Source organism: Mycetomoellerius zeteki, unplaced genomic scaffold, assembly GCF_001594055.1.
Source record: "Mycetomoellerius zeteki isolate Tzet28-1 unplaced genomic scaffold, Tzet1.0 scaffold146, whole genome shotgun sequence".
Classification (NCBI taxonomy): Eukaryota; Metazoa; Arthropoda; class Insecta; order Hymenoptera; family Formicidae; genus Mycetomoellerius; species Mycetomoellerius zeteki.
Window position 1 is genome coordinate 610,202 of NW_017256404.1, and position 25,870 is coordinate 636,071.

The following is a 25,870-nucleotide window of genomic DNA, read 5'->3' on the forward strand; positions in this document are numbered from 1 at the left end:
GCTCCTGTTCCTCGCACCAGAAATGCTCCCACCCTCTTGACGCCCGCTCACCCTAGAGAAAAGACAAGTCCGCCCCTCAGAGCCGCAACGATATTATATTATGAAAATGTACATCTACAGCTGACGTAGCTGTACTTCGCAAGGCAATTATATAGATATATTCGTACTACGCGCGCGCGATGGTTCAAATTCTTAGAAAAGAAAATCGTGACCGATATATCGATATAAATGTATTCGATCATTCAAGTCATTCTCGATCATGCAAGTATATTTTTTCTCAAGAAAACCAATTTAGAGATTATATAAGCAAGAAACACATATGTGTATATGAAGCTATTTATTTAAAGATAAAATTGGCAATTTTCTCTATATTGTTTCGTGATACTCCTCCATATAATTTTTTAACATTAATATTATTTCAACATTACAATATATGTATATATATATTGTTTATATTTTTCAAATAAATGCATTTAGCAAATTATAACTTTATTAATTATTACTTATTTAATTATTCAGATACAAACCATCCAATTTCTGTATCAAGTTAATTCTTAATTGTTCCTCTTACTTCCAAGACTCTACATAGGTGTACTCAAAATATATTCAAAAACGTAACTATCATGTGCGAGTTATATCCAGTAATTTTCCACGAGTGACAAGATTATAACAAGTATACCTAACACAGCAAACGCACACTGAGTGTCACCGTGTCGACCTATCCTCTCCCGTCTGCTGTGTTACGTGTGTACGCGTATGCACATACACACACTTATATCACATGCGCAAGAACGAGCATGCATCGTCGACGTCGCACGTCGCACGAGACTCGAACGAAGACGATGAGGACGACGATGACGATAAAGACGGTGGCGGCATTTGCGCGCACACAAATGGGCGGTTCTAAGGAGAGGAATACGGCGTGCTGCAATTGGTTGGCCTAGTCGTTACATTTATCACATTACTCATGAACGATATGTTGAGGAGTGCGTTATACTTGCGTGCGTGCGTACGTGCATGGATGCGCGCGAACGCATACGCATCGCTAGCGTACCTTGAGAAACGTACCATCTCTTTGTCGCGGGTCGTGGGTGTGGGAATTGCTTTTGTCGGTATGCGGATACGCTCGTACATATACATGCGTGTTACGTACATAGGTAGGCGTATATAGGTATTCGTGTATGTCGCGAGGAACGCCATTTGCAAGGCGATTTTGCGCCACTGAGAATTCGCGATCTTCTCTCGTGATGTTTGCATAAAGGTCGCGGAACTTGAGGATTAAACGTTCGCTGCAGATACCGAAAGATCAAACGGTGACGTGGCACTTTATAATAATAAAGTCGAGCTAATTAGATGCGATCAATGTGTACGCGAAATTGTCGTCTTCACTCTTGCACGCAATACTGCTTCGGCTCTGGACGAAATTATGCAATGCAACTACTCGAAAGGTCTTGCTGCCAACATCGTATCATCTAATTAATCCATCGCATTTTTCTTTAATTTCCCCAATTGCGTCATGAATATTTAATCAAAGATAAATAGAGAATTGACATATGTCCATTTATATATGATATAAGAAACTATTTCTCTATCCACACTTTTCCTATATTTTAATGATCATTTAATATGGTTTTTATAAAAATTACAAACAGATTTTCTAAGAAACAGTTTTAACTTAGTTAAAACAATAAGTTACTATTAAAAAATATGTTTATCTTAACAATGTTTTGCAATATTATTTCCAATAAAATATCACCAATTCAAATAACATACTTAAGTTCCTGAAATCAGAGTGCGACATCGAACGATTCGCGAGCTGTCATCGAGATCATCGACAAGCCGTGCGCTGTATATCGTATTACGATGTGCATATACACATCCGTTCTGGGACGAAGGAGTATAGAAGTCATGGGTCCGGAAGGTGCAGGAAGAGAGAAGAGAGAGGATAATTTATTATGCTGTCAGTATGTCGCTCACAATGACCGCCTCCTCGATTTTAGTGACATGGCGATTATCGTTGCGGCCGATCTCGACCGATCATCGTTAGCATGAATAACGTGACAATGGTAATCCCTTTCGTGAAAGTGCTAACGGCCATACGTGCTTCGACGCCAGATGCCGTCTCGAGCATGTAGAAGAGATCGTCACCGTGAGAGGGACATCACGAAGAGGACGAGGAGAAAGAGGAAGAGGTGAAGCAGGAGGAAGCGGAGGACATTCACCACGAGCACAGGCGCGACGGAGGAGCTCCGACACGTGGCGCGTATACGTTCGTCACCCGACGAATCGTTTCTAAAAATATTTACCGACGCGAGAGAAAAAAAAATAAGAGGAAGAATAGGGGACACGAGAGAACTCTCGCGCACGGCGCGGCGGTTTTAATTTGGCCATCGGAACGTGACGATACCGCGTCGCGACGCGACTCGAAGCGAAACAACGTCGAACCTCAATCCTGAAGCGATTTCGCGCGAGCGGACAAGCGACTTTATTTCGGGCCGCTTAGCGTTCTGTCGTTCGCAACCGTGATGCGCTAATACCGAGACGTTTTCTCGCTAACGGTCTCTCAATTATCTCCATGCAACGAAATACGTTCATTCTATTTATTGTAATCGCCCATAATGTCTATTTCAAATGCAATTGCCCGTTATCGCTCGCCCGAATATCAGCTTTCAATAACGGTTCGACGTAGCTAGCTCCTTTAGACGAAAAAGCGCTAAAAATAGGAATACCGTTGACGCAACCGCTAATAACGGCCGCCCTCGAGAAAAGACGAGGCGGATAAATATATTTCATAATGCTTATGCGATGATAACTTCTAGTACGCCCGCATGAACGTGTTGCGAAAGAAGAAACCGGCAGTAGTCTGTTAACGACAAAATTTAAGTGACACAATCCTGCGATCGTATATACGGACGACATCGTTTCACGAAGAATGTGTCGTCAACGTTCCCAAGGGTGGTAGCCGACGAAATATTCTTGAAGCACTTTCCAAGGGTTGATCGCAACCAACGGAGACTCGGAGGAGACGACGAGAACACCGTAAGAGATGTGGCACGGGGGTGGCCTCTCGGGGAGGGAAAGTGGCCCCGTTACAAGTTTTACTGCAGTTTTGCGGCTCGGAACTGCGAGCGCGTAACGGTCGGCAATTGAATTTAAATATTCAATTATGCGATGTGTAAATGAAATAGAAGCCTTATGCAAATGGGTACACGCTGCGAGGGTTGTTGCAAATTTAAAGGGTTAAATATTTATTAGCCGAGGGTTAACCGAGATTTATGGGACCGCGGCCAGCTCTCTTTTCGTTCCCTCACCGACGTTTGGCAACACCTCCGGGAATTGTGCGATTAGAGCCCAAATATGCCACACGGATAAGTACAATAATGAATAATGCGTCTTCACTTCGTTTTAAACCTATATTATACATTTATCACTAGTGCATTAAATACTATCTACTGTTTAAGTCAAAATTTCATTCATATTGTTAGGAGTGAGTTCGTTCCTCAAATGAAAATCTTATTTTATTATTTGAAAAATAAAAAGAAATGAAAATACTAAAAATCTAGCATAAAATATTACAACACTAATACGTCCAATCAAATTTTTTGATGAGAAAAATTCATTTCCACATCAGTGCTAAATATAGTGTGTTGAATCTAGCTACCTAATTGAATTTTTTCCAAAATCTATTAAGATAATTTCCATTCTTTTAATACCTTCTGTGTGTGTGTGCGTTTTAAATAACTTTCATCTGTTACATAGAGACTCGGCTTCATCTGACAGAATTGTAATATGTGCACAATAAATTTGCGACAAGGCACAAGGGTGTGCGAGAGGATCAAGGAGCTTCTTGGTTCGACGAATACGAGAAAATCGAGAGCGAAAAACGCTCAAATAAAAAAAGACCGAATTTTTTGTTTTAACTCAACAAGGCTAACATTTATTTATAATGAAAATACGTTGATTGAGACAATAGTTTAAACAAGTATCATATTATCAGTAATATATATCTATATATATATATATATTATCACTATACGTAATGCTAATCGTATACAATGTTCGGGTAAATTCCGACTTTTTTTTATTCTCTTAAGTCTAACAAGTTGTAAATTGTAAACACACATACATGCACAATGTCTTTTGGAAGTGATCTCTTCCGCGTGTTAAATGCATGTGCTACGTTAAACACAGCGGTATCGGCTTCCTCGTTCACATTCTGCGTAGTGACGTTTAAACGTATCGCGTAAATTGAGAGCTTTAACATATTCCGCGTTTCTATCGTTTGCATTTTGTGTCTCTCGCGCCGTCTCCATCTGTGTACCGTGCACGTATCCCGTAAACATTGTAACAATTACAGAAACAATACGAAACAAAAACGTAACCATATCACGTGACGGTATCATTAACAAATGTATACATCCGCGGTTTTGCTCCGCGAGATCGAAAAAGGGAGCACCGTGTTGCGTTATGCAATTCTGATAAAAGTAATCTGCTCCCTTCTTCTCACTTTCTGTAGCTCGCAATCTCGCGTAGCAATGAAAATAATCGTCAGATGTCGTGCAAGACACGAACCGATCATCCCACGAATATTTTTCGTCGAACAAATTCGTCGAACAAAATCGCAAAAAATATACGCAGAAACAAAACGCATGACGTAAAAAATTATTATAAAATTTGAAACGCGATAAAACATCACATTATTTCCACGATATCATACTATTCTCCAATAAAAAACGAAAAGCGTAGATAGAATGAAAGAAGAAGAACGTATTTTTCATTTTGATTATGTGGTAACAGTGTTCATGCGCTTGAGCACTAAAAATATTGAAAATATTCCATGTTCGAGTTACATGCTAAATTGATCTTTTTTTATTAGTACTTAATTAAGTACACAGTCTTGTGGTGCGAACGCGTGCACACTGCAATCTATGGCACTAAGTATTCACGTTATTTTCTGCAATTTTTAATTTTACTCTCATATCAACACGAAATTTATCTTCTTTATATGCAACTCGCATAACAAGTTTTTTGTTTCATTTCGTCATCTCATTCGAAGATCCTACACGCGTAATAAAATTATCCGTCACGAATCAATCATTTAAGCGCGGCACTTAAAAAATAATAAAAATAATTTTTTTGAAATATCGATCATAAATCATAAAAATTCTTGATTTATATGACAATGTAAAATTATCGACTTAGTTTATATAACAAAACGTACACGGAGAGAATTTTTTCTTAGAATTTACTCTGAAAATATGACAATCGTGGGACAACATTGTATTTCGAAGAATTTTAATGTAAATCTCTCTCATTCATTAATAAAACTACAATGAAATATAAAATAAATTTGATCAATTTTACTGAAGTGTATGGTAAAAATCTTTAAAATATTGTATTGTACCACAACTACCATATTTTTAGAGTAAATTTAAAAAAAATTCTCTCCGTGTATAATCTTACAAATTTAATAGCCAATACTATTCAATTTTATCAAATATAAAAGTTTCCGCGCAGAAATAATGGATTGCTGTAAAATCACTTCCTTACTTTGTCGTGATCTAAAGACAGGAAAAAATGCTTCAATGTTCTCCTCTCATGTAACTCTTGTCATTTTTTCGTAATTCTTTTTTCATTTTCCTTATATCCTTTTCATTCTTGTCTCATTTTTTCTAAACAATGCCTAATGAAAGCCAAGAGGCTCATAATCCTCTCGGCCCTAGGCTCGGCACTCGTAACTAGGGTTCCAATCGACCGGTGCCGAAGCCCATTTGCCCATTTCCGTACACCCTTGCATTTACTTGCAGTAGTGATCTTAATGAGAAGATCACTATCGCGTTTAGACTTGAAAATTATCCCTTCAATCTGGTGCCCCGCATACGATTTCCATTTTTACGTACCTGTCGTGTAGAGTTAAAAATGTAATCTTGGGTTTATTCCCAAGAGAGTAAAACTTCAAGATGTTTATTCGTACATATGTTCTCACAACACATGTGCGAACGTATGTGGTTCCGTGTACGTTTTGCTATAACGATGTACACGAGTACACGCGATGTCTTCATTCGGCGAAAATAACACATCGCGCACGCGTGCATATGTATAGATATATATATATGTATATATATATATATATATATGCGTGTGTATACGTTGCACTCGATTCTGCCTCCAACGGACGCATAACGGGTCAATCATATACACATTTCCATTTATACACGTATACTGATGAACATCAATATTGATAACGCTTTTTATAGCGAACATATCAATATTAAAAAAAGAAATTTTCCTTAAGATATTCTTTGATAGTGGGGCACCAGCAGGAGGGCTCAAATCCTCCCATTATGAAGGGTTCAAAATATTATTCAGCTTTCTTGTATTTCATATATAAGATACAAGGGTTAAGTACGGGGAATGGGGGTGGACCTCGCGCGCCCTGCCGATCAGGACTTGTACCTCACACAACTCCCTAGTTACGAGTACCGAAACCTAGTGATAGCCGACTGACTTGATTACGCACGATCTTAATTGCTTCTTTGTTCTCGAATTCATCACATTTCTCGATTTCACATTATGAATATAACTTCCCTTATATTACTTTCGCTCAACTCGATCCCGATCACACACCTGCGGCGCAAATTCATTTAAGAAATTTTACAATTCGTCTACTACATCAGTTGCTCGACGAACTCCTCACAGTCTCATTATCTGAAACTGACATTATGTTGTCAATTCTCGGTAACCTCAAATTAAAAATTCGCAATAAATTAAACGTTATACTCTATCCGTTTTCGCTAAACACGTCCCACACACGCTATAACTCGCTGCCTTGCGTTCTCATTCGCTCTCCGTCTTACACACGATCCCTAAGTTATTCCGATCGTTCAGTTTAAAAATAGACGTAAAATTTATCTTATTCTTTCTGTGACGCATTCTATGAGGCTTAATCCTATTACGTATATCCAAATCACGATTAATACCAACGAATCTAATCGATATCGGTTTTCCGAGCTAACTCGTCCTCGTTACTATGATTTCGATCGAGGAAGATGGACGCCGCGACGCAACGAAGAAAGATACGCGCGTGTACGCCCACGAGAGGCTACCTAAAGAAAGTAGACGCCGCGTAGACGATATAATGTCTGTCGTAAACACGCCTACCGCGCGCGATAGTATCGATCATCATCCAACGCGCGCTGCATCGAGGCTGTTAGCTATTGAGGCGCGTGTGCTCTCGTCCCTACATAGCGTCCCGCATATAAATCGCGGTCAGTAACGGTGTTAAAAAAAAAAAAGAAAAAAATAAGAAAATAAGAAAGAAGAAAAAGCGGAACACCGACATACGAATTATCCGTGCCTTATTCGCCCATCTTATAACTACGACTCAGTTATAATCGGCTGTCTCTTTTCTCCGTTACATCTGATACGGTTTCATTGATACGTGACGTCGAAGTAATATTCGCGTATATTGTTCTTGCTACCTCTCTCTCTCTCTCTCTCTCTCTCTCGTGCTGGTGCTCGATTGCCTTATTCGAACTGAAAACGCTTACGAACCAGTGAAACCGTACCTCGATTTTCTCGCGCCTCTCTAGCCACCCTATCTCTAGCTACTCAGCGACCTACTTCGTTGACGACGTTTCTCGCACGAGACCGCGAACGCGCCCTCCTCCTCTTCCTCCTCCAATACTTGCTCTTTTATACAAATATCTCGCATGTCTGTCCCGTCCATCGTGCCATGTCGCGAGAGACCTTCAAGGAGAGACAGGAGAGAAGGCTGTGAGAGAATGAGAGAAAAAGAGAAGCGCGAGATGAAACGAACGTTTCACTCTCGAAGAAGTTTACGCGCGCGAACCGCACATCTCGTTATTTCTAATAACTACTGGATAGCAGATAAATAGAACAGACCATGTCTCGGTCGAACGAAGAGCAAAACACAGAATTGGTTGCATAAGGCTGCGAACTAGCCGCAAGCTCATTCGGCGCTTTCGCACCGATAATAGCCCATTACGACTGATTTCCTAGGCAAGATTTCAGGCGAGAATATTTCTGAACATATTTTGAAAGCGAATCGCTTCGAGTAATAACCGATGTCAACGGGCGACCGCTGCCTCCCTGGCACGAAATAAATTTAGAAACATTCTTCTACCACGCTATGAAACCTTATGTAATCGAATTCGCGTCGAATCTATGGAACGGTTGTACAAAAATCTAAAATAAATTAATGAAGAGTATTCTTAATCGTCACAAGAAGTGAAGTACATGAGAATGTTGGAGAAAACACAGAGTGTACCTGACGGATCCAAGAAGACAATGGATTTCTAACACCCGACTTGTTAAAACCGAAGTCCTCTATCCAATTTTCTCCCTCCTCTCTTTCCAATTTTAGACGTAATATTAAAAAATCTTATCAAGGAATCTTAACACACAAGTAATATTTTATAAGACTAAACATAAAGAATGTGACGAATAAATAAATTCTACAGTTTCAAGCGATTAATGTATAAACAACAAAATAATAAAAAGAAGACAGAATTAACGAATACCGTCAAAACAAGCCGAATACCGTAGAAACTCATTCTCTGTTCGCGGAGCAATCCGAAACACTTATGGAAATTAAATATACCAAAAGATTTCCAACAAGTAGCGCCGGTCCAACAATACAAGATCCTTTCTAGTTCGCATAGGGCCTGCGAATTAGCATATCCTACTTCAATGTTCTCTTCCTTCTGGAAAGGTCGAGGACGTTAATAGAACTAAGCTGCTACCCACGCGTTTTAACATCGATCAGGTGCTAGGTACCGTCTTCCTATAGAGTACAGACCCGTTTGCCCTGGCATAGACTCGTGTGTTTCGACTCCCACGCGTGTATGATCTCGCCGCGAAGGCAAATCGGAGAATGTCTCCGATCTAGCTTACTATTAGTTGTAATTCAACTATCACGACATACTGGTCACACTTTCGATTTTATCAGAGAGAGATCAATCATTCCTTAAAGGACGGACGGAATCGATCGCGAGCGCGACCGATCCTGAAGAAATGGTGCTATTCCTACGTATCCTATCACATCTATCCGATCGGACGTTCGACGCTAGATGAACCAGATAAAGAAGACGAAGTAGCAAAACACGATGGCAAAAAGAAGAGATAGAATTATGGAGAAGAATAATGTCGCGGAAGGAATAAGATAGAAGTAGAAAAAGAAGAAGAAGGGATCTCGCGAAATCGGCACGAAAGTCGCGTGGTCTATTACGAACACGGATAAACGGCCGAGCTAATGCTATGGTAGGCGGCGAGGGCGGCGTGCGCGTGCGCTGGGGGCACGGATGCGGCTGCGTGCGGCGAGGTGGCCATCGCGGCTGCCATCATCATCTGTTGGTGCGAACGCTTTAGGGAGTTGGGAGTTGTGGCGGCGCTACTTGGGGTAATAGCAGTAGTAGTGGTGGTGTTCGACTGCGGCGTAGGGTGGTGGTTTTGGCTTTGGTTTTGGTTGCTCAGTTGCAAGGGGGTGGTAGTGGCGGTACTGCCGATTCCGGCGTGACTACTATTATTATTGTTATTATTCTGGTGATGGTGATGGTGGTGATGGTGATGGTGATGGTGGGGGGTGAGCGCGTCGTGCGGATAATAAGACGTTGACGATGGTGAGGTACTCACGACGTCCGGCGTGCTGGCCCCGTCCGTGTGGCTGGTGCTGTCAGCGGTGCTTCTGGGTCCGCTGCCGTCCAGACCGTTACCCAGCTCGGGTGGCTTCGAGCTCTCTCGGTCGTCGATCACGAGGTCGATCGGCATCTTGCCCTTCAGGCAGCTGATGTACCGGTGGCAGAAGTTGTCGCACAGCTCGTGCACCTGGAATGTGAAAAAAAAGAAAGAACATTCGTTAGTCATGAAGAAGACTCAAGAACCAATTAGATCGGTTCTCCATTGGTGAACCAAGATACCGTTTTCCAAAAGATACTTTCCAACAGGACGCGGCTGATTAACCGCACCGCCGGAAATGATTAATAGATAGGTTCCATCGAATGGATCCAACCGATGCAGAGTCTTACTGTGTGGTGTGAGACGCAAGGAGAGAGAGAGAGAGAGAGAGAGAGAGAAGAAAAGAAATAAAAAGTAAAAGAGAGACGCGGCGTATCGATACACGAAGATGGAGGAGAAGGATTGTGCGCGCATCTCGAGGCCGTGGAAGCGGCCTCTGATAGCTGAAGAGAAACCGATGCAACGAATGTAGAAGGAGCGCAAGAGAAAGGGAGACAGAGAGGAGATCTGACCGGTGTCCAGTCGACCAGAATGTTATGTATGCAAATGAAGCCTGACAGGCCTATAGGATAGCCGATCCTCCTCCGTTCCTCTTTCGACTCATCCTCCAACCCTCACCCTATTCCCCGTCCCTCACTCTATCCTTCTCTGCTTGATTCGCCTCCTTGATTTCGTTTAGAATAAACGTATTATATAAGCAAAAGCAAATAAAATTCGTTATCTTGTTATATGTAAATCGTCGGCGAGTAGAGATATTACGAAGCCGCGGCTCTCGCAAACGTACACCCTCCCTTCCATCGTTTTTCGTTCCCGGGGCTACCATGCACGCATTACCATGCCCACCTCTATTGGCCTAGAGCTCACTTATAATACTCTTATTAAGCATTTATATATAATAGAGAAGACGGCCATCTTTGCCGTAGGCGGCACCGTCCAATGGTAGCGTGCATCAAGAACGTAGGACAATGCACATGTTTATTATCCGTTAAGCGCATGCGAAAAGACTCGCAATTGGGTTTCTCCTGACCGACCAAGAAACTCGAGGACGAGAAATTCGTTCTTGAGTGTTCGAAGTGAGAAAGGTAAATGAACGTACATCGTCTATATAGAAATAGGCGCAGATATATAGAAACTTACTTGGTGCTCATGATAATCGATATTGCAAAGAAACCACCAGTCCAAGCAAACAGTTTGCATATCGGATAAGCTTGCGAGATTATCAAATCGTTTTCGTTTAGCTTGCAAAAGGTGACTCAATGACGATATTATTAGGAGCGATCAATAAGATCGTTATGTGTATTATGCGAAGTCACTATAAAACGACGATGTATTTTGCATCGATCGGCGAACATTCGTCACGCTCGTTTACCTGTCTTCAAAACTAAGGGGCCTCTCATCGAGACCGATAATGCGACAACCTCCGGTCCATTGACTGCGCTTCTTCCATTGCGGCACCAACTTTTTTCCTGCGCTATTTGCCTCAACGTATCACCGCAGTAACACAATGCCTTCCTCGGGATGACTAAACTCTCTCTTTAATACAGGAATCTAAGGGTGGATAGAAAACGATGAAGGACTTCGAAGGACAGTGGCTATAATGCTGAACTGGTTAGAATTTGATCCACTGGGAGTCGAGTCGAACCGAGTGACAATGCTCAGAAAAAAAATTAAAGAAAAAGTCTGCGTTCCCTTTTTTTACTGTCTAACGCATCGAATCAATCCTTTGCGCTTTGATTTCAACATTTTTTTAAAATTTTAGAAATGCATTTCAATTTTGTCACGATTTGCGCAAATGATCAACTTGAAAATAAAAAATAAAAAATAATAATAAAAAAATAAAAAATAATAATAAAAAAATATAAAATAATTTGTAAGATAAAATAAAATCAAAATATTTGTGAAAAGAGATATTAATTTATCAGATTAATTCTAATAAGTAAAACTGATATTAATTACATCTCGTAAGAGGAGGAATATCTTGATAGGAGCTCAATAACTGATGGAAATTTCAACTGTGCCATAAAACATAATACGATCTCCTTGGAACACGCGAATTTTTGCAATCTATCCTACCATTGAATCGCGTCATCCTATACTGTGGACGATGATCTCAGAGGGAACTGATACAGGATATAGGGAGGTCGTCCCCGATGATATGACGAGACGCTCGATCGCTCGCATCTCCCTTTTCTGAGATCGCTTTTGGCGGTCATCGAAATAGCAAAAGGACAACGTAGTTAGGTCCAATCTTTTCGGAGAGAGAATGTTGTCCGAGAATATCTCGTGTGGTGCGCGATACGACAAAGTGGCCCGTTATCTGGCGAACGAAGACGATCGAAACAAATTTCGGGTTGCGAACCCCGCCCTACGTCCGTAATTGGACGCCATACGAAAATAGTCCTCGGGATCTGAATATGCTACTTAAAGTTTTAGCACAAGTTAAATTACGATTCAATTTCGAATCGAGGGTTAGTATCGATCGAATTAAACTTTTAGTAAGGACGCTGCGATTAAAGATTTAAACAGCTGCGATGATACTATTTCCATCGATGTTCTCGAGCAAAAACGGAAATGATAACCACTCGAAATCGATGAGCGATTTCATCTTCCGGTTAGTGCTTCTTGAGTTATTAATCGCGTGAATAAAACAGTCATCGTCATCGCGTCTACGCGATTATTTAAAAAGAGTTAAGTAATAGAATTTTATTACAAATTTTTTTAATAAAAGAACAAAATAACGAGATGTAAAAATATCACAAAAGATTCATTCGAAAATGACTAATTTAAAATTATTTTCGTTTCATAGAGCTATTTAATAATTTCATGGCAATGATGGCTTTTGCAAAGACATCTCTTTAATCGAATTGCTTTATTGAATATTGGACGATTGCTTTCGACAATATTTCCTCATGACAAGCGCTGCGCTTGAAGCGCATACGAGATTTTGAATCAAAATCCAGATCTCCATCGAAATTACTACAAGAATCCTGATTTTGATTTTATTTAAATTTTAATGACATGAAGAATGTAGCGTACACATATAACTAATGTAATTACTTTAAAATAATAAACTATATGCACGCGCGCGCGCGCGCGCGCGGAAGTACGCGCATAGGAATTAAAAACTTGTTATCTATTGCATCGTTATTCCATGTGTCTACAGATCGTTTCAAAAATGAAGAGAGACTAATTATTCCGGAACCAGTTTTCCATTCAAGGAGAACATTTAAACGATTCTCCCTTTTTCTCAGCCACTCTGTTGTCATGGAAGGAAAGAGAGTACTTGGCACGCTGTGACATTATACGAACTCGAAGACCTCGGTACCGTCTTTCATTCGGCCTCGAAATTGCTCGAAAATTTACGTAAACGAAGGAAAGAACGGGTAAACGTCTCCCTATCTTACATCCGCCTCTTCCTTCCTACCTCGCCTCTTCACGGACTCTCAGAAAGGCAAACGCCGAAGAATGGAACGGATCCAAGGTACATACGAGCGAGAGAGTAGAAAAGAAGGAACACGGGGAACCCCATTTACGGCACAATGGGCTCCTTTGAAGCCGAAGGTAATGAAGGTTTCGGGGTGTCTGTCTCGGTCTCCCTCTCTCGTGGCCTGATTCGCAACCTGACCACCCTTACGGCACGCACAGGATATCTATATACCGGGTGTGCATGTCGAACGATCGGGGTCATCGCTTCCTTTCCTTCCCACTACGCGATAACGATGACGATGAGAAACTCAAACTTTTTGCCGACTATCAAATTATCCATGTATTCCTTCTAATAAAAATCTCAGCAAATTCTACATATAAACTTGTGACGTACGTTACCTTTTGAATAAATTTATAAGAAATGTCTATTCATGTATAAAAATCTCGTTATGAAGCAGTTTAAAATTTAATTTCCATAGCGTCTCGGTCAAGATTCCGTGGTAAGAAATATCTAAAAGTTCCTATGGCACGTACGTATGTGTTGAAGCACAAGGATATTCCAGCAGGAGAGAGCGACGTGCGCTAGCATAGGTTTAGAACCAGTTCCGTACGTGGCACGTCCATGAGCAGGAGGAGGTCGCCCGCGTGTTGTACCCGTACGAATCCCGTTGGTATGCACTGTGTACGCCATAATATCCCATAAGAAATTTACCGCTCTCTAACCGGTGTACGGGAAGCAGTTGTCCGGAGTTCTACGATGGAAGAAGAGAAGAACGCGAGTAAGATGATAGAAAGGGAGAAAAAGAGACGACTGCGCCATCAGAAAATGCCGTGAAGGCAGAGAGAGAGAGAGAGAAGGGAAAAGGGCCTGACCGAACCTTCCTTCCGCGCACCGGGCCCGGCAAAACGTAATTATGCTAATACGCGATTGGTTCGAAAATGTTAAATGCACGAGGCAGAGCACCGCGGGCTACCATGAGCCTGCCTCCATTGGTTCCCTCTCTCCCGTTCTCTATGCTGCGCTCTCTCTCTCTCTCTCTCTCTGTTCATCTTTCTCTCCTCTACCTCGAGCACAGATATTTATGGAATCTTCTTCATCGCGCCCGCTGCATTCCGCTCCACTCGTTCGCGTCTCGTCTCGTCTTGTCTAGAAGAGGCCCCGGGGACCAGAAACGTTTCAATCTCCGTTACCATCGATGGCGTGCCAAGCCGCGTTTCGTCTACAGACTTCGGGAGTAGGGATTCGACACACATGAGAAAGTCCATTTTATACACAATGGTAACCGAATATCGAGTATCGAGTATTTTCGCGGCATTGACAATATGTCAACATCGTTTCCAGCATTTAAAGAATACACCCGTTGCTGCCCATGTTATCTCTCATAACGCGCGTCTGCTAATTTCTTTAATCGTGTGCTTCCATTAACGAGGGCAAATTTAGAGGCACAGCTAACGAGTAATAGGTGTTATCGCGATAAACTGAAACGTCGCTGTAATTTCGAGCAAGCTCCAATTAGTAAATTCATTTGGCTTGATGCAGATAAGCCGATACGAAAGCAGAAAAGCATTCGATGATTTATGCGCTAACTTAATGCCTTTTTTCATCTAATCTGAGACGTGCCATGTCGAGTATTTATGCAAAGTTGCTACAAAATTCATATTATATCTGATTCCATTTTACTGATACGTATTCCATTTGCGTCATGACGCCAAAGTGGAACTTGAGCCAAAATTTTCCGTCATAGATAAATATAAATCTTCATGGGACTATGCTGACTTTGGCGCATCGAAGATACGTGAATCCGCCGCGGGTAGTACGGCATTATAATGTGATTATAAACGCTATAAATGAAAAAAATGCTATAAAATTACGCGCGATCGAACCTGACGAGTGAGAGGGCCGATCGACAGCGAAGCATCACGAAGAGGTCTCGAGTGCACGGCGGCCAATGGCTGGCATCAGCTGCCATTTCGATGAAAATGCTATGGAAGTCCGCTATTTTGTATGATAAAATATCGCCACAAAAACGTCTAAGTAAACCAAACCAGCTTTCGTATCCTGCGGGCATAGTCGTCCAAAAAGAGAGCGAGGACCTATCGAAAAATCCATGCACGTTGCATCGGGAGAGCTCTATTAGCCTACCTCTCTCGCCAACATTGCAATGCAAGGAAAAAGGAAATGCGCAGAATCTCGTAAAACACAGTAACCAGTCAAGAGTTCTTTCGTTCGCATCGCTGATGAAAAGTCTATGGTCTTGGAATTTTCCTCAACAGATGTCTCACTTTCACCGTTTATATGGCTATGTAATTCCACACTGTCCTGACTGACCGGCTGGTAAAATATCGGCGCATATTGTCATTTCATTTCGTCAATCGGAAAGAAGGCAAGGTGTTGCAACAAATAAAAAAAGGATGAAAAAAATAAGAAATGGAACTACCGTTCCAAAGCAAACAATTGCGAAGTTGGTAAAGCGTCCGTCCAACCATTGGACAGCAAAATGACTCCACTTACGTGTAGAGTCGGTTCGCGTCGTAGTCTCGACGAATGCGCCGTAGATGTCAAGCTTTCACCGCAATTACGGAAAATTGCCCCCGCAGTCATAACAGTCGTTTTTCAGGTGTTAAAGGCAACTTATTGGCAAGCGGGCGCGGTAATCTCTCACAATAAGACCGATCGCGAGAATTTCCAATCGACCACTACACTATAGTTTTAAGTAGAAAACTGCTTTTTGCATCAGCAACAGACACATGATTTTCACGCAAAGTTTTTAAAGAAGAAATTGTAACAGAGGAGTCTATATAAGCTAATAATATTTCTAGAATTACACTATATATATTCAATTAAAAATTAAAATAACTATAATTTTAGAATAAATAACATTTTCTACGATGTTAAAATAAAATATACTGATTATAGAAAACAATTTTAAACAAAAATTTATTTGTTAATTAAAAAAAACATAGATACGATGTTAGATAATGAAGGAATAGTTGACTACAGTAACGAATCGCGCCCACAGTTGGATTGATAAGAACATTATGAGCCTTATAATGCAGACGTGAAGGATACTCACCTTTTCGAGCTCGAGGAGGTGAAACCGGAGGACCTGAATCGCTTGAACCATCTGAAATGAGAAAAAAAGAATCGAATAAAATACATTCGCCGAACGCAAAGGCAGAAAAAAGATATTGGATGGTAAGAGGCTGGTTCGAAGAGGAAAAGAAATGACGAAGGAAAGGCTGCAGGGATCGGGGAAGACGATAGGGTAGAAGGAACATGAAGCAGACATGATTTAACCACACGCTGCTGCATCGTCAACGGCAACTCGGCAACAGATCGACGGTCACAGTTCTCCAGCGCGGATTCAACCTTTATTTTTTATTTGCACGCTCGTGTTTTCATTTATCTCTTCCGTCGCGATATCACCGTTGCGACGAGACAGCGATAGTTGCGGTGGCGCGACGGTTATTAACGGGAATTCATTATTATTGCATTTGCGTTTCGCTAATTGCATATCTGAATGCCCGGTCGTACAGAATTCGCGCAGCGTATACGATGATTTTCGATATCACGGGTAAATGACCATAGAAATACAAGGAGCCGGCAGAATGTTCATTAATCGTCGATTAGCAACTTTTTTTTCTATTTTCTTAAATTTTCAAAAGAGAAAAAAAATAATAAAAAATTTATTGCCGGAAAAAAATGGCGATATTTCCAACGCACGGTGTGTGCAATGCATGTCTATCGAAACGTTTAGAAGAAAAATACCAGAATATAAAGTTCGATAAGCGAGTCGGAGCAACAACGGTGCGGCATCGAAAGGTAATAATTGTTTTCTTTCCTTTTTTTCCTTTCTTTTTTAGATGTGTCCGCGGTATCGAAAGTGTGTCCTCGGAAGGACCGTCGGTATAATTTTCCGATACGCCATTAACGTTTAAGGCCACCCGAGATTCCCCTATGCAATCTCTTCGTGAAGAGGAGACCGTACATTGCGGCAACGTCGTTTTCTTTCGGAGACAGCAGAAGCGGCGATTCAATTAGGCAAAGCGGCAATCTTAATTGTTAATTAACATTATATTTATGCAATTATGGTCCATTATGATTCTACAGGGCCGATAACGAAGCGGTCGCGATGAGTGCTCCTGAGATAGTGAACTCATCCGAGGCCTACCAACTACCTCCTGCCTCCTCATCATCCTTTCGCCATGGAAGGATACGCTCTAAGCGAGGCAGGTATAACGCCGAGTCTGTAACTACCATGAATGGCAAGCGGACGAGATATCACCTCGCCAAAATGCATTTCAAAGCTTGTATGGGATAAATAGTAAAAAGAACATTTTGGGTGTGTAATAAAACGAATAATGATTATGAGACTTATATATTTACTAAAAATTTATTATTATATACTGTTTCCCTACTAACACGTGACTTATCCAGAAAAGAGCAACGATAACAACAAAAAAGAATTCGTGCATCAAAATAAAGCTTATGAATGTTGCATCCAAACTTACGAAAGTATTGCAAATAATCCTATTCGGAAATTGATTCGCTTGAAATTGAAATTACTATAAGATTATAGCGAAGAATTGTGAATTTGCTAATAGAATAAAGAACAATTGTCCACGTTGTAGATGACAGACTGTCAGCTCAGCGTCAAAGAAATATGTATCAGGTCTTCGACACTTCAGGGTTCCTCCTCGTCAACGAACGGACAGCAAAGAAGAAAGAGGAAAGGGCGAGAGTAGAAATAGATAAAGAAAAGAAACAAGAACGCGATGAAGCACAGAGGGGGAGAGAGAAAGAAAGGGACAGAACGGGAAAGAAAAAGCGAAGATGGTATCGGTCCAGTAACGAACACACAACACAGAACACCCGGGTGCTCCTTCGCGAGATGGTGCGAGGAAACGATTCGCCACGATGTGTTTCTCGTCTCTCCTTCTCGCCTTCGACGTTATATACAATGTGTTCTCTATATCCGACGGTTTTGTTGCTTCCCCGACCAATAACGACGTAGTTACCACGACGTAGCACGAGCCCTCTCGTGCATACTCTCGATCGTGTGAGAACAACATCACGAATATCCTTCGTACTGACATAAGACTTTGCACAAATTATAAGAAATAATGTTTATTAAAATAAAAAAGTACGATCTAAATATTTTAAATATAAAATTCAAAGCATACTTTATCATATTTGATCATGACGAATTATTTTGGTTACGATTCTATGTTTCCTTGTAATAGTTACGCAAGAAAATTTTTAATTTCATCGAGATATAAATAATGTATTCACTGTCTTTTCAGTATGTAGATCTTCCACAACAGTACGCTTGTCTGCAGTATCTCTAACTATCGCGAATGAAGCTCTTCGTGATGTCTAGTCCAGGCCACGTCACTCCCGTCACTCACTCTCTCTTATATTCTCTTCGTCGGCTCTCTTGCTCCGCTTGCGATCTTTCGGCTCGGGAGGTTTTGCCACGATCGCTCATCACGTGTTATTAATTAGGCTTGCCGAGCAGCCAAGTATCTCCCAGGCAGGGGAAGCCGAGTCGGAGGAGGAAGAAGCGGAGGAAGAAGAAAAACTGAGAAACACACGAAGAAACAGGGAGATGGTGTTATTTATAAGCCGACAGGGACGACGCAGTCGGAAGCAACGCCCGATGATGAAGGGAGCCCCTACTTTGAATCTCCCCTTACGCTCTCTCTTTCGTTCCTTCGTCACCGTGTGTGTTGCTTTCTTTTACCTTTTTCTTTTCCCCGGTCGCTTCCACTCAAGTGTCACTACACCGTGACGTGTGATGCATGTTGCACCGACGAATGCGCGATATACATATAGGACGCGAAATACGCGATGCACATGTACGAAAGTGTAAATGAGAATGCGTCGGGATTTCGCACCTTGCGAATGCTGTACTCCAAACGTCTGGCGAAAACTCATGGATATTTCGTGAACATCCGAGATCACTTATTCATTTAGAATAAAGTTTCATCAATGACAAATTCAATTTCAAAATCACATGTCAGATCATTTTATAAAGATTTAATGCGAAAAATAGTAATTTGATTTTTAAAACAGTTATTACGTTAAAAGCATTAATAAAAAAAGTATATTAATCCATCATTGCATAAGAAGGACGAGAGAAATAGATAGAATGTCTCATGAAATTATCAAGATATGGTATGCACTTGTCGGTAGAGTTCCCAATTAATATACGCCATTCTTTAGATTGACAAAATTAATTGCATGAATACTCAGTGACGTAAATGCAAGCATACACTACTGCCCCACTTTTATGCCAATCGATTCCATTATACGTGCATCCATATATTAAATAACGTGTTGCCAACGTTCTTTTATAATTGGAACGTGTACACATAACTGTCATTATTAATATAAATGTAAATTTTAAGATTAAAGTGAGTATCAAGGTTAAAAGATGATAATAATAAATAAAAAAATTCGCATGGCAGGTCAATCCGTTCCGTGATGCGGTTCGTTAAAGCACCACGATTAGCATCTTATAATTGATTGCAAACGATTTTTGAGGAAATTAAATTCGATCTCGGCCGCGCAGCATAAATCTTCGCGCGTAATATACCGGTCGTTTTCAACACTTCCAGTCCAGCAAAGTACGGTGAAGTCGTGATACGACCTTGATGAGATCGTTATATCGCGTAGTCAGGTCGGTACCCGTATAGGTGGACCTTGTGCCGGGCAGATGGGCTCGTATACAGCTCATATTAATTAGTCCGCATACGCGCGCGACGGCGAAAAAAGGAATGAGATGGCGACTGAAGAGAAAGTGAGACTACCAAAGAGATCATCAGATAGAGAGAGAAAGAGACAAGACAAACGAGAGTGAATGGTCGACTGTGTACGAGGGCTGGGCATTCGTCCGCGTGGAAAAAAATTCATAAAATTGTATTGCATATGTATAAACGCAGTAACGTTGAGAGGAACGTTAACATCGTTATTGATTCGAAAAACCTAATTAATTAACAAACATTTCGCACACTTCTTACGAGTTCGCACGAGAATTGTTCCCCATCGCGTGTGTTCTCGTTGCCTGAAAGGAAACGAGAAGTAAAACCAAACATACAGGAAAAAGAAAGTTTGATCGACAGAAATAATCAAACACAGAAAGATAGGAAATCGAGAAAGATGCTGTAAATCTCGAAACGACTCTACGCTTGTAATAGAATTGTAATAGAAATAATTCGCGGGCGTATTTAGAGAAACAAAAAACGCGCGTATCGCAATTTCTCCGATTCTCTGTAAAATGGATATATAGCATATACCTTGGTATATCTAATAACCTTGAAGGCGCATGAAACTGTTAATGAAATCCTCGATTCCCGTGAGATTGCTGAGTACCGAGGTGAGTCTCACGTCAAGTACATTGCGAAACGGAATGATGTTGCGATTAACACCTGAAATAATTGTTTGAATCGATTCTAATCCAGGCACACGATTCTAGAAATGCGAACAAGCAAGGCAACACGTTCAATATACCGTAAGTTCTCAAATGACACAAGGATGAACAGCAGATCAATCGACGCGCGACACGTGCTAAGTCCGCCATAATATTGAGCGAAAACACATCGGCAAAATATAAACTGCATCATGTGGATACGAGAATTGTCACATTCTGAGCTTATATGCGCGAGTAGCTCTAATGAATGGTTGTTAAATGCATCACTTATTAACGAGGAACATCTTATGAACGACGACTCTTATCGATGTTCAATAATTTACAAAGTAAGCGTCCTCTTCCCCAGATTACTCGGCCCACTCTCCCTCTTTCTCTCTCTCTCGCTCTCTCCCCTCTCCCTCTCTACTCTCTCTCTCTCTCTCTCTCTCTACTCTTTCATTTCTCCGAGCGAGAATTTCGCGCCGATTATAGCCGTACGCTCAGAGAGATTACATCCCGATCTCATTATCACTTCAGCTTCAGCGTTAAAATAAAAAAAAATCGCGTCGACAAGCATTATCACCAACGACGTCGCTGGTCGACCCACGACAATTAATTTTCAATCTACTGGTATAATACAATCGTACATAACTCGACATAACATTCCAAATACTTATTCACGCACGATTTGTTCAAATGGCACTTATCACATACATCTTTTTCTTTGAGTTAATAGTTTATTCCATAAAATAAGAATGTTTAGTACTAAATAGTAAATTCGATCATTCGGAGGAAATTTGACGTCGTGCCACTCGAAAAAAGTAAAGAAATCTATATTTCAAAGAAAATGGAAAATTCTTCGGAGATATCTTCTCCCCGTTCAATGTGTACATGAGCAGGAAGGTGAACCAGCCAGTGATACACGGTAGTCAAGAGCGCTAAGCAAGCAAAGGACGGTTTATCTACGACCTAGTCGCACGCTCGAAACGCGTAAAGACACTCGAAGCGACAATATTTAAACATTGTTAAATCGTGTGATACTTGTCAACGGCAAACACGCCACGACTATTTGTATCCCAGTAGTTAGCCACGCATTGTTTTTTCAATTATCAATATCGCTAACATTGTTTTATACAAATCCATAACAGAACAAACGTTCAGTTTTACAAAAGAATTTAAAGACTTGTAAGTTATCAAAACCTTTGTAACAAGAACAAAAATGTTAAAAATATAAGTTTCATGATGTAAATTAATGCTCTTGCAAATTAATGCTAAACTGATGCTGATTACACCGTAATGTGTCTCTTACTTATAGTATAATCGAGAAAGTAATATTCTCCATAAAATACTGCCTGCATAATTTAATATTTTATTTCAAAACAGCTTAATCATAACGACATATGCTGGTATCATAAAATATCTATTGATCTTATAGATGAAAAAGTATAAAATAATTAAATTTTATAAAAAAATGACACTTTTGTATGCAACATGAATTTACAACTGCGGCAAATATACGTATAAGTCGAATAAAGAATTATACTCGTGCTTGTATTCAAAGTATTAATAGCAATAACATTGATATTCGATCAGGACGACTCCACAGGACGTGTACGTAGAGCGTAAGAATTTCGGGCATCCCGCACGTGCACGTAACGCGATATTAAGATGATAGTGCGTCCTGGCACGGGCCATCAAAACGGCAGACTACCGTCTTAATAGCCGGAGATTTATAGTCCCGGCGACGGCGCAAAGTCACGGGGCTCCAAAGAGCAAACGAGAGAGAGAGAGAGAGAGAGAGAGAGAGAGAGAGAAAGAGGGAAGCCTAGTCCGCCGTAATATAACCCAACCCAAAGTCCCGTATAGAAAGAAGGTCCGTGGTGTATGTATATATAAGGGCTCGTGTGGCAAAGAAGAAACCACGAAACGAGCCGAGGAACCACTACGGGCGCCCGGATAAACGGAGGAAACGAAGAAAAACGAAGAAAAAGTGCGTCGCGTGATTCCTCGGCCGCTGACTCCGGCAGTTCGTCGACGATTACGAGACGAGAAAATCGAACGGAGCCAAAAACATCTCGCAGCAAATATAATATCCAGGATATATTTTGAGCAAAACAGCAATCGTCTGTATTATTTTTTTTTATTCCTCTGTTCACGCAATAAGAAAGGTAAGCATAATGGTCGAAATAGTTAAATAAATAGCACTTTAAAAATTAAAATAGTGAGTTTCATTCTTTCATATCTTAATTAAAACGGGTCATAGGTAATCAACATTGAAAACTTACGTATCGTTGATGTGCCATAAAAAAGACAGGCACACGAATATTCTGTATGTATAAAAAAGCGTCCAACCTTAAGCGCACCTGCATTTTTGCGAATATTTTCGGCAACATTAACGTCTTAACGAGCGGCACAACGAGTCCGGGAGAATGAGACCCATCCCGGTTTTTTTTTTCATCGTCGTTTCCACGCAGAAGCGACATAAACCCGTGAGTAAAACATGCTCCTCGAAAAGCACATTGGCGCACCATGGGACGTCCTCGCGGCAACTAAAACGCCTCGCCTCGCTTGAAAATTATTTTATCGTCCTTAATCGTCGCCCGATCGGCCCATACAAATCGCTTATTCTTCGTTAATCCCGCGTGTCTCTCATTTCCTTGTCAAATAATTACCGAACGAAGCATGCATATGTATCATCCACGCTATTTCGCCTTACTCGAGAAATCCATTCAACGATATTCGTCTGATACAATATGTCGTTTTTGCCTGGCGTTATGCCCCGTCGACGCCGCCGCTAATTACCGCCACACATGAGGATTATAAAATCAATTTCTACCACGAAATATGCCGTATAAATAAAACATTTCCGGCCTTTACAACCGGCAGCCTTAACGAGCTCGCAAACTTCTCTTGCGAGCAAGTGGGCAGGCGAGTATGCGAGTAACGGCAAACTGCTTAAAGTATTCGGTATATTCGGGCACGTGCTCGATTCGGATTCGCGTATGTTTGTCTGCTCTTATCGGATATCCAATGCACAGATATAAAACGTCGAAGTTTAATCAGTTCGAATATTGATATGCGATGACCCATACCGATAACAGCGAGCGAGTCACGCGCGTGGACGCGCTCAAGAGTCTCTCACGCTTTTGTGACAAACTTTACTCGAGATTCCACGCCACGCCACGCCACGCCACGCTACGCCACGCCACGCTACGTCACGCCACGCCACGCCACGCCACTCCACACGCTTGTTCAAGGATGCTTAATTAATTCGTAGCCGCGCTTCAACATACTGAATTTATTAGACGACACGCAATCTCATCTCGCGGCCCGATAATGACGTATGCGCTACGGCTTGCTTAAATATTTGACGTACTTGAGCAACCGATAATCGACGCCCGTCGCATCGATCGAATGATCGAGTACACACTTTAGTTCGTATCTTTGAATTTTAATCCTCCCGATTGTGAGGTGAATAATATCTACCATCAGTGCTAATATTTGATATCTAGTCAAGTCAAAGAAATTTGTCCAAGAAAAATATTGTCAACTAATAATATACATATTCTACATTTATTTTATAAACGTGCGAGTCCAATTGTTAAAATCATATTTTATCAAAGTTTGTAACACTCTCCTACTCGTGCTACTCGTGCTTCTTCAAATATAAGCTAAATATATTTGAGCACATGCGATAAAACGTCCGTAAAATTCGGTTTAACGTTGGCAGATTAACTCACGCCGCTTGGAGAATAATTGTATCACGAAAAATCGCAGTCAAATTGCAAGACCGCGAGTTGGCCACATCGTTTGTCGAAAGGCTCAACGTGCATAAAGGACCACCGGAGTGGCTACGCATTTCGGCAGTCCTTCTGTTACATTATACTTTACACATTCGCCACGGTTCTCTCTTTCCGCCCTCGACCCTGTCCGAGCAGTGGTTTCCCTTTCGAGTTGGAGAAGTCTCTGCGGGGCACTCGAACCCCCGCTCTCTACCATCGTATCGCCATACTCAGGCCCTTTATTCCTAATTCACAAACCACCGCGGCAAAAAACTAAAAAAGAGCGCTCAACGCTCAAGGATATAATATTGCCACCAGCGTGAGACGGTCCTGGCGTGGCGTGGGCGGAAGAAGCCCGGCGAGTACGCACATACGTTCCTGAACCTTGGCGCAGAGACCAGATAAATATCTCTTTTTGTCCATCAGTCGGGAGGCACGCCTGTTTCTCGACTTCTCGGGATACACGAAGCGAAGATAAGAGCAACATATTTCTGCCGAGGCAAAGTAAAAAACCGAATACATTCTGGCGGTATGTTTATCAGCGCGCCATGCTTGTGCATTGGCCGAAGAGGAGAAAGGGAGCGAAGAGGCGTTTCAGGAAAATACTGGTGTCCGGCAAAAGACTGGGAGAGAGAGAGAGAGAGAGAGAGAGAGACTAGAGGAATGCGTGATATTCGCAAAATATTCGCGCGCGACTGAAATGCAGACGCGAGTATGCCCGCGGCCGCCGCGTGTTGGCAAGTCCCACAATACACATATAATATACGCGGTCGTAAAACGTTAACCACGCGATTACAATCGCTTCTTTCAACGTCGTACCGAGAGTCGTTAGGGTTAACGTTGAAAGGTTCGAACGCGCGCGGGATCCGGGTATTAAATAATGAACAGCACCGGCGGTGATTCAATCAATGGATACGGGTCGATCGCTCTCCCTCGCCGTACAGAAATTGCGCGAAAGTAACGCTGATTGCGGACGACGATCCTTTGGTACCGACAGAAACGAAGACCGCAGTGACGGTAGCGAGACGACGGAGATTGCAACAAAATTGCAATAATCAGCGATAATATTGCCCGCAGCGATTGGACCTTGAGAACACGCGCGCTAATCGCGTGCTAAAGGCACGACATCACGCATACGGCGAGAAGGATGCCAAAGGTATAACTTGTCGATCCTTACATAGATATTTGCGTCGCATATTCTTGACTCTCCATGATTACGATTTATATCACGAATCAAAGTACACACATTCCGTGCAATTTTATTTAATCTTCTAACCGACATGCAATGAAATAACGTGACTACATGTTATTCAACACGAAATTTACATGAAACCATGTAATTCTATTAAATAACACATGAAAATAAAGTTTTATAAAGTCGGTAAAAAATCATTTGTATATCACATTAATTTAACACATTTAACCCTTCTGATCTTATCAAAAAAGTTTATTGATTAATGAGTCTCCTGAATTTTTTATCAGAAAACATTTCGG

General features: G+C 41.4%; 1 protein-coding gene and 1 pseudogene across 4 annotated transcripts in view; one reads left to right on the forward strand and one right to left on the reverse strand.

Moving 5' to 3' along the window:
• Positions 1–25,870, reverse strand: part of hth (Meis homeobox homothorax) — a 418,172-nt gene that overhangs the window by 321,482 nt on the left and 70,820 nt on the right. For all 4 annotated transcript variants that reach the window (XM_018462843.1, XM_018462842.1, XM_018462840.1 and 1 more), the window contains exons 5-6: positions 16,257–16,307; positions 9,655–9,846 (exon numbers count right to left, since the gene is read on the reverse strand). In XM_018462843.1, coding sequence (XP_018318345.1) covers positions 9,655–9,846; positions 16,257–16,307 — 243 coding nt within the window. The remainder of the gene's footprint in view (positions 1–9,654; positions 9,847–16,256; positions 16,308–25,870) is intronic.
• LOC108732166 (uncharacterized) lies at positions 10,145–18,189 on the forward strand (annotated as a pseudogene).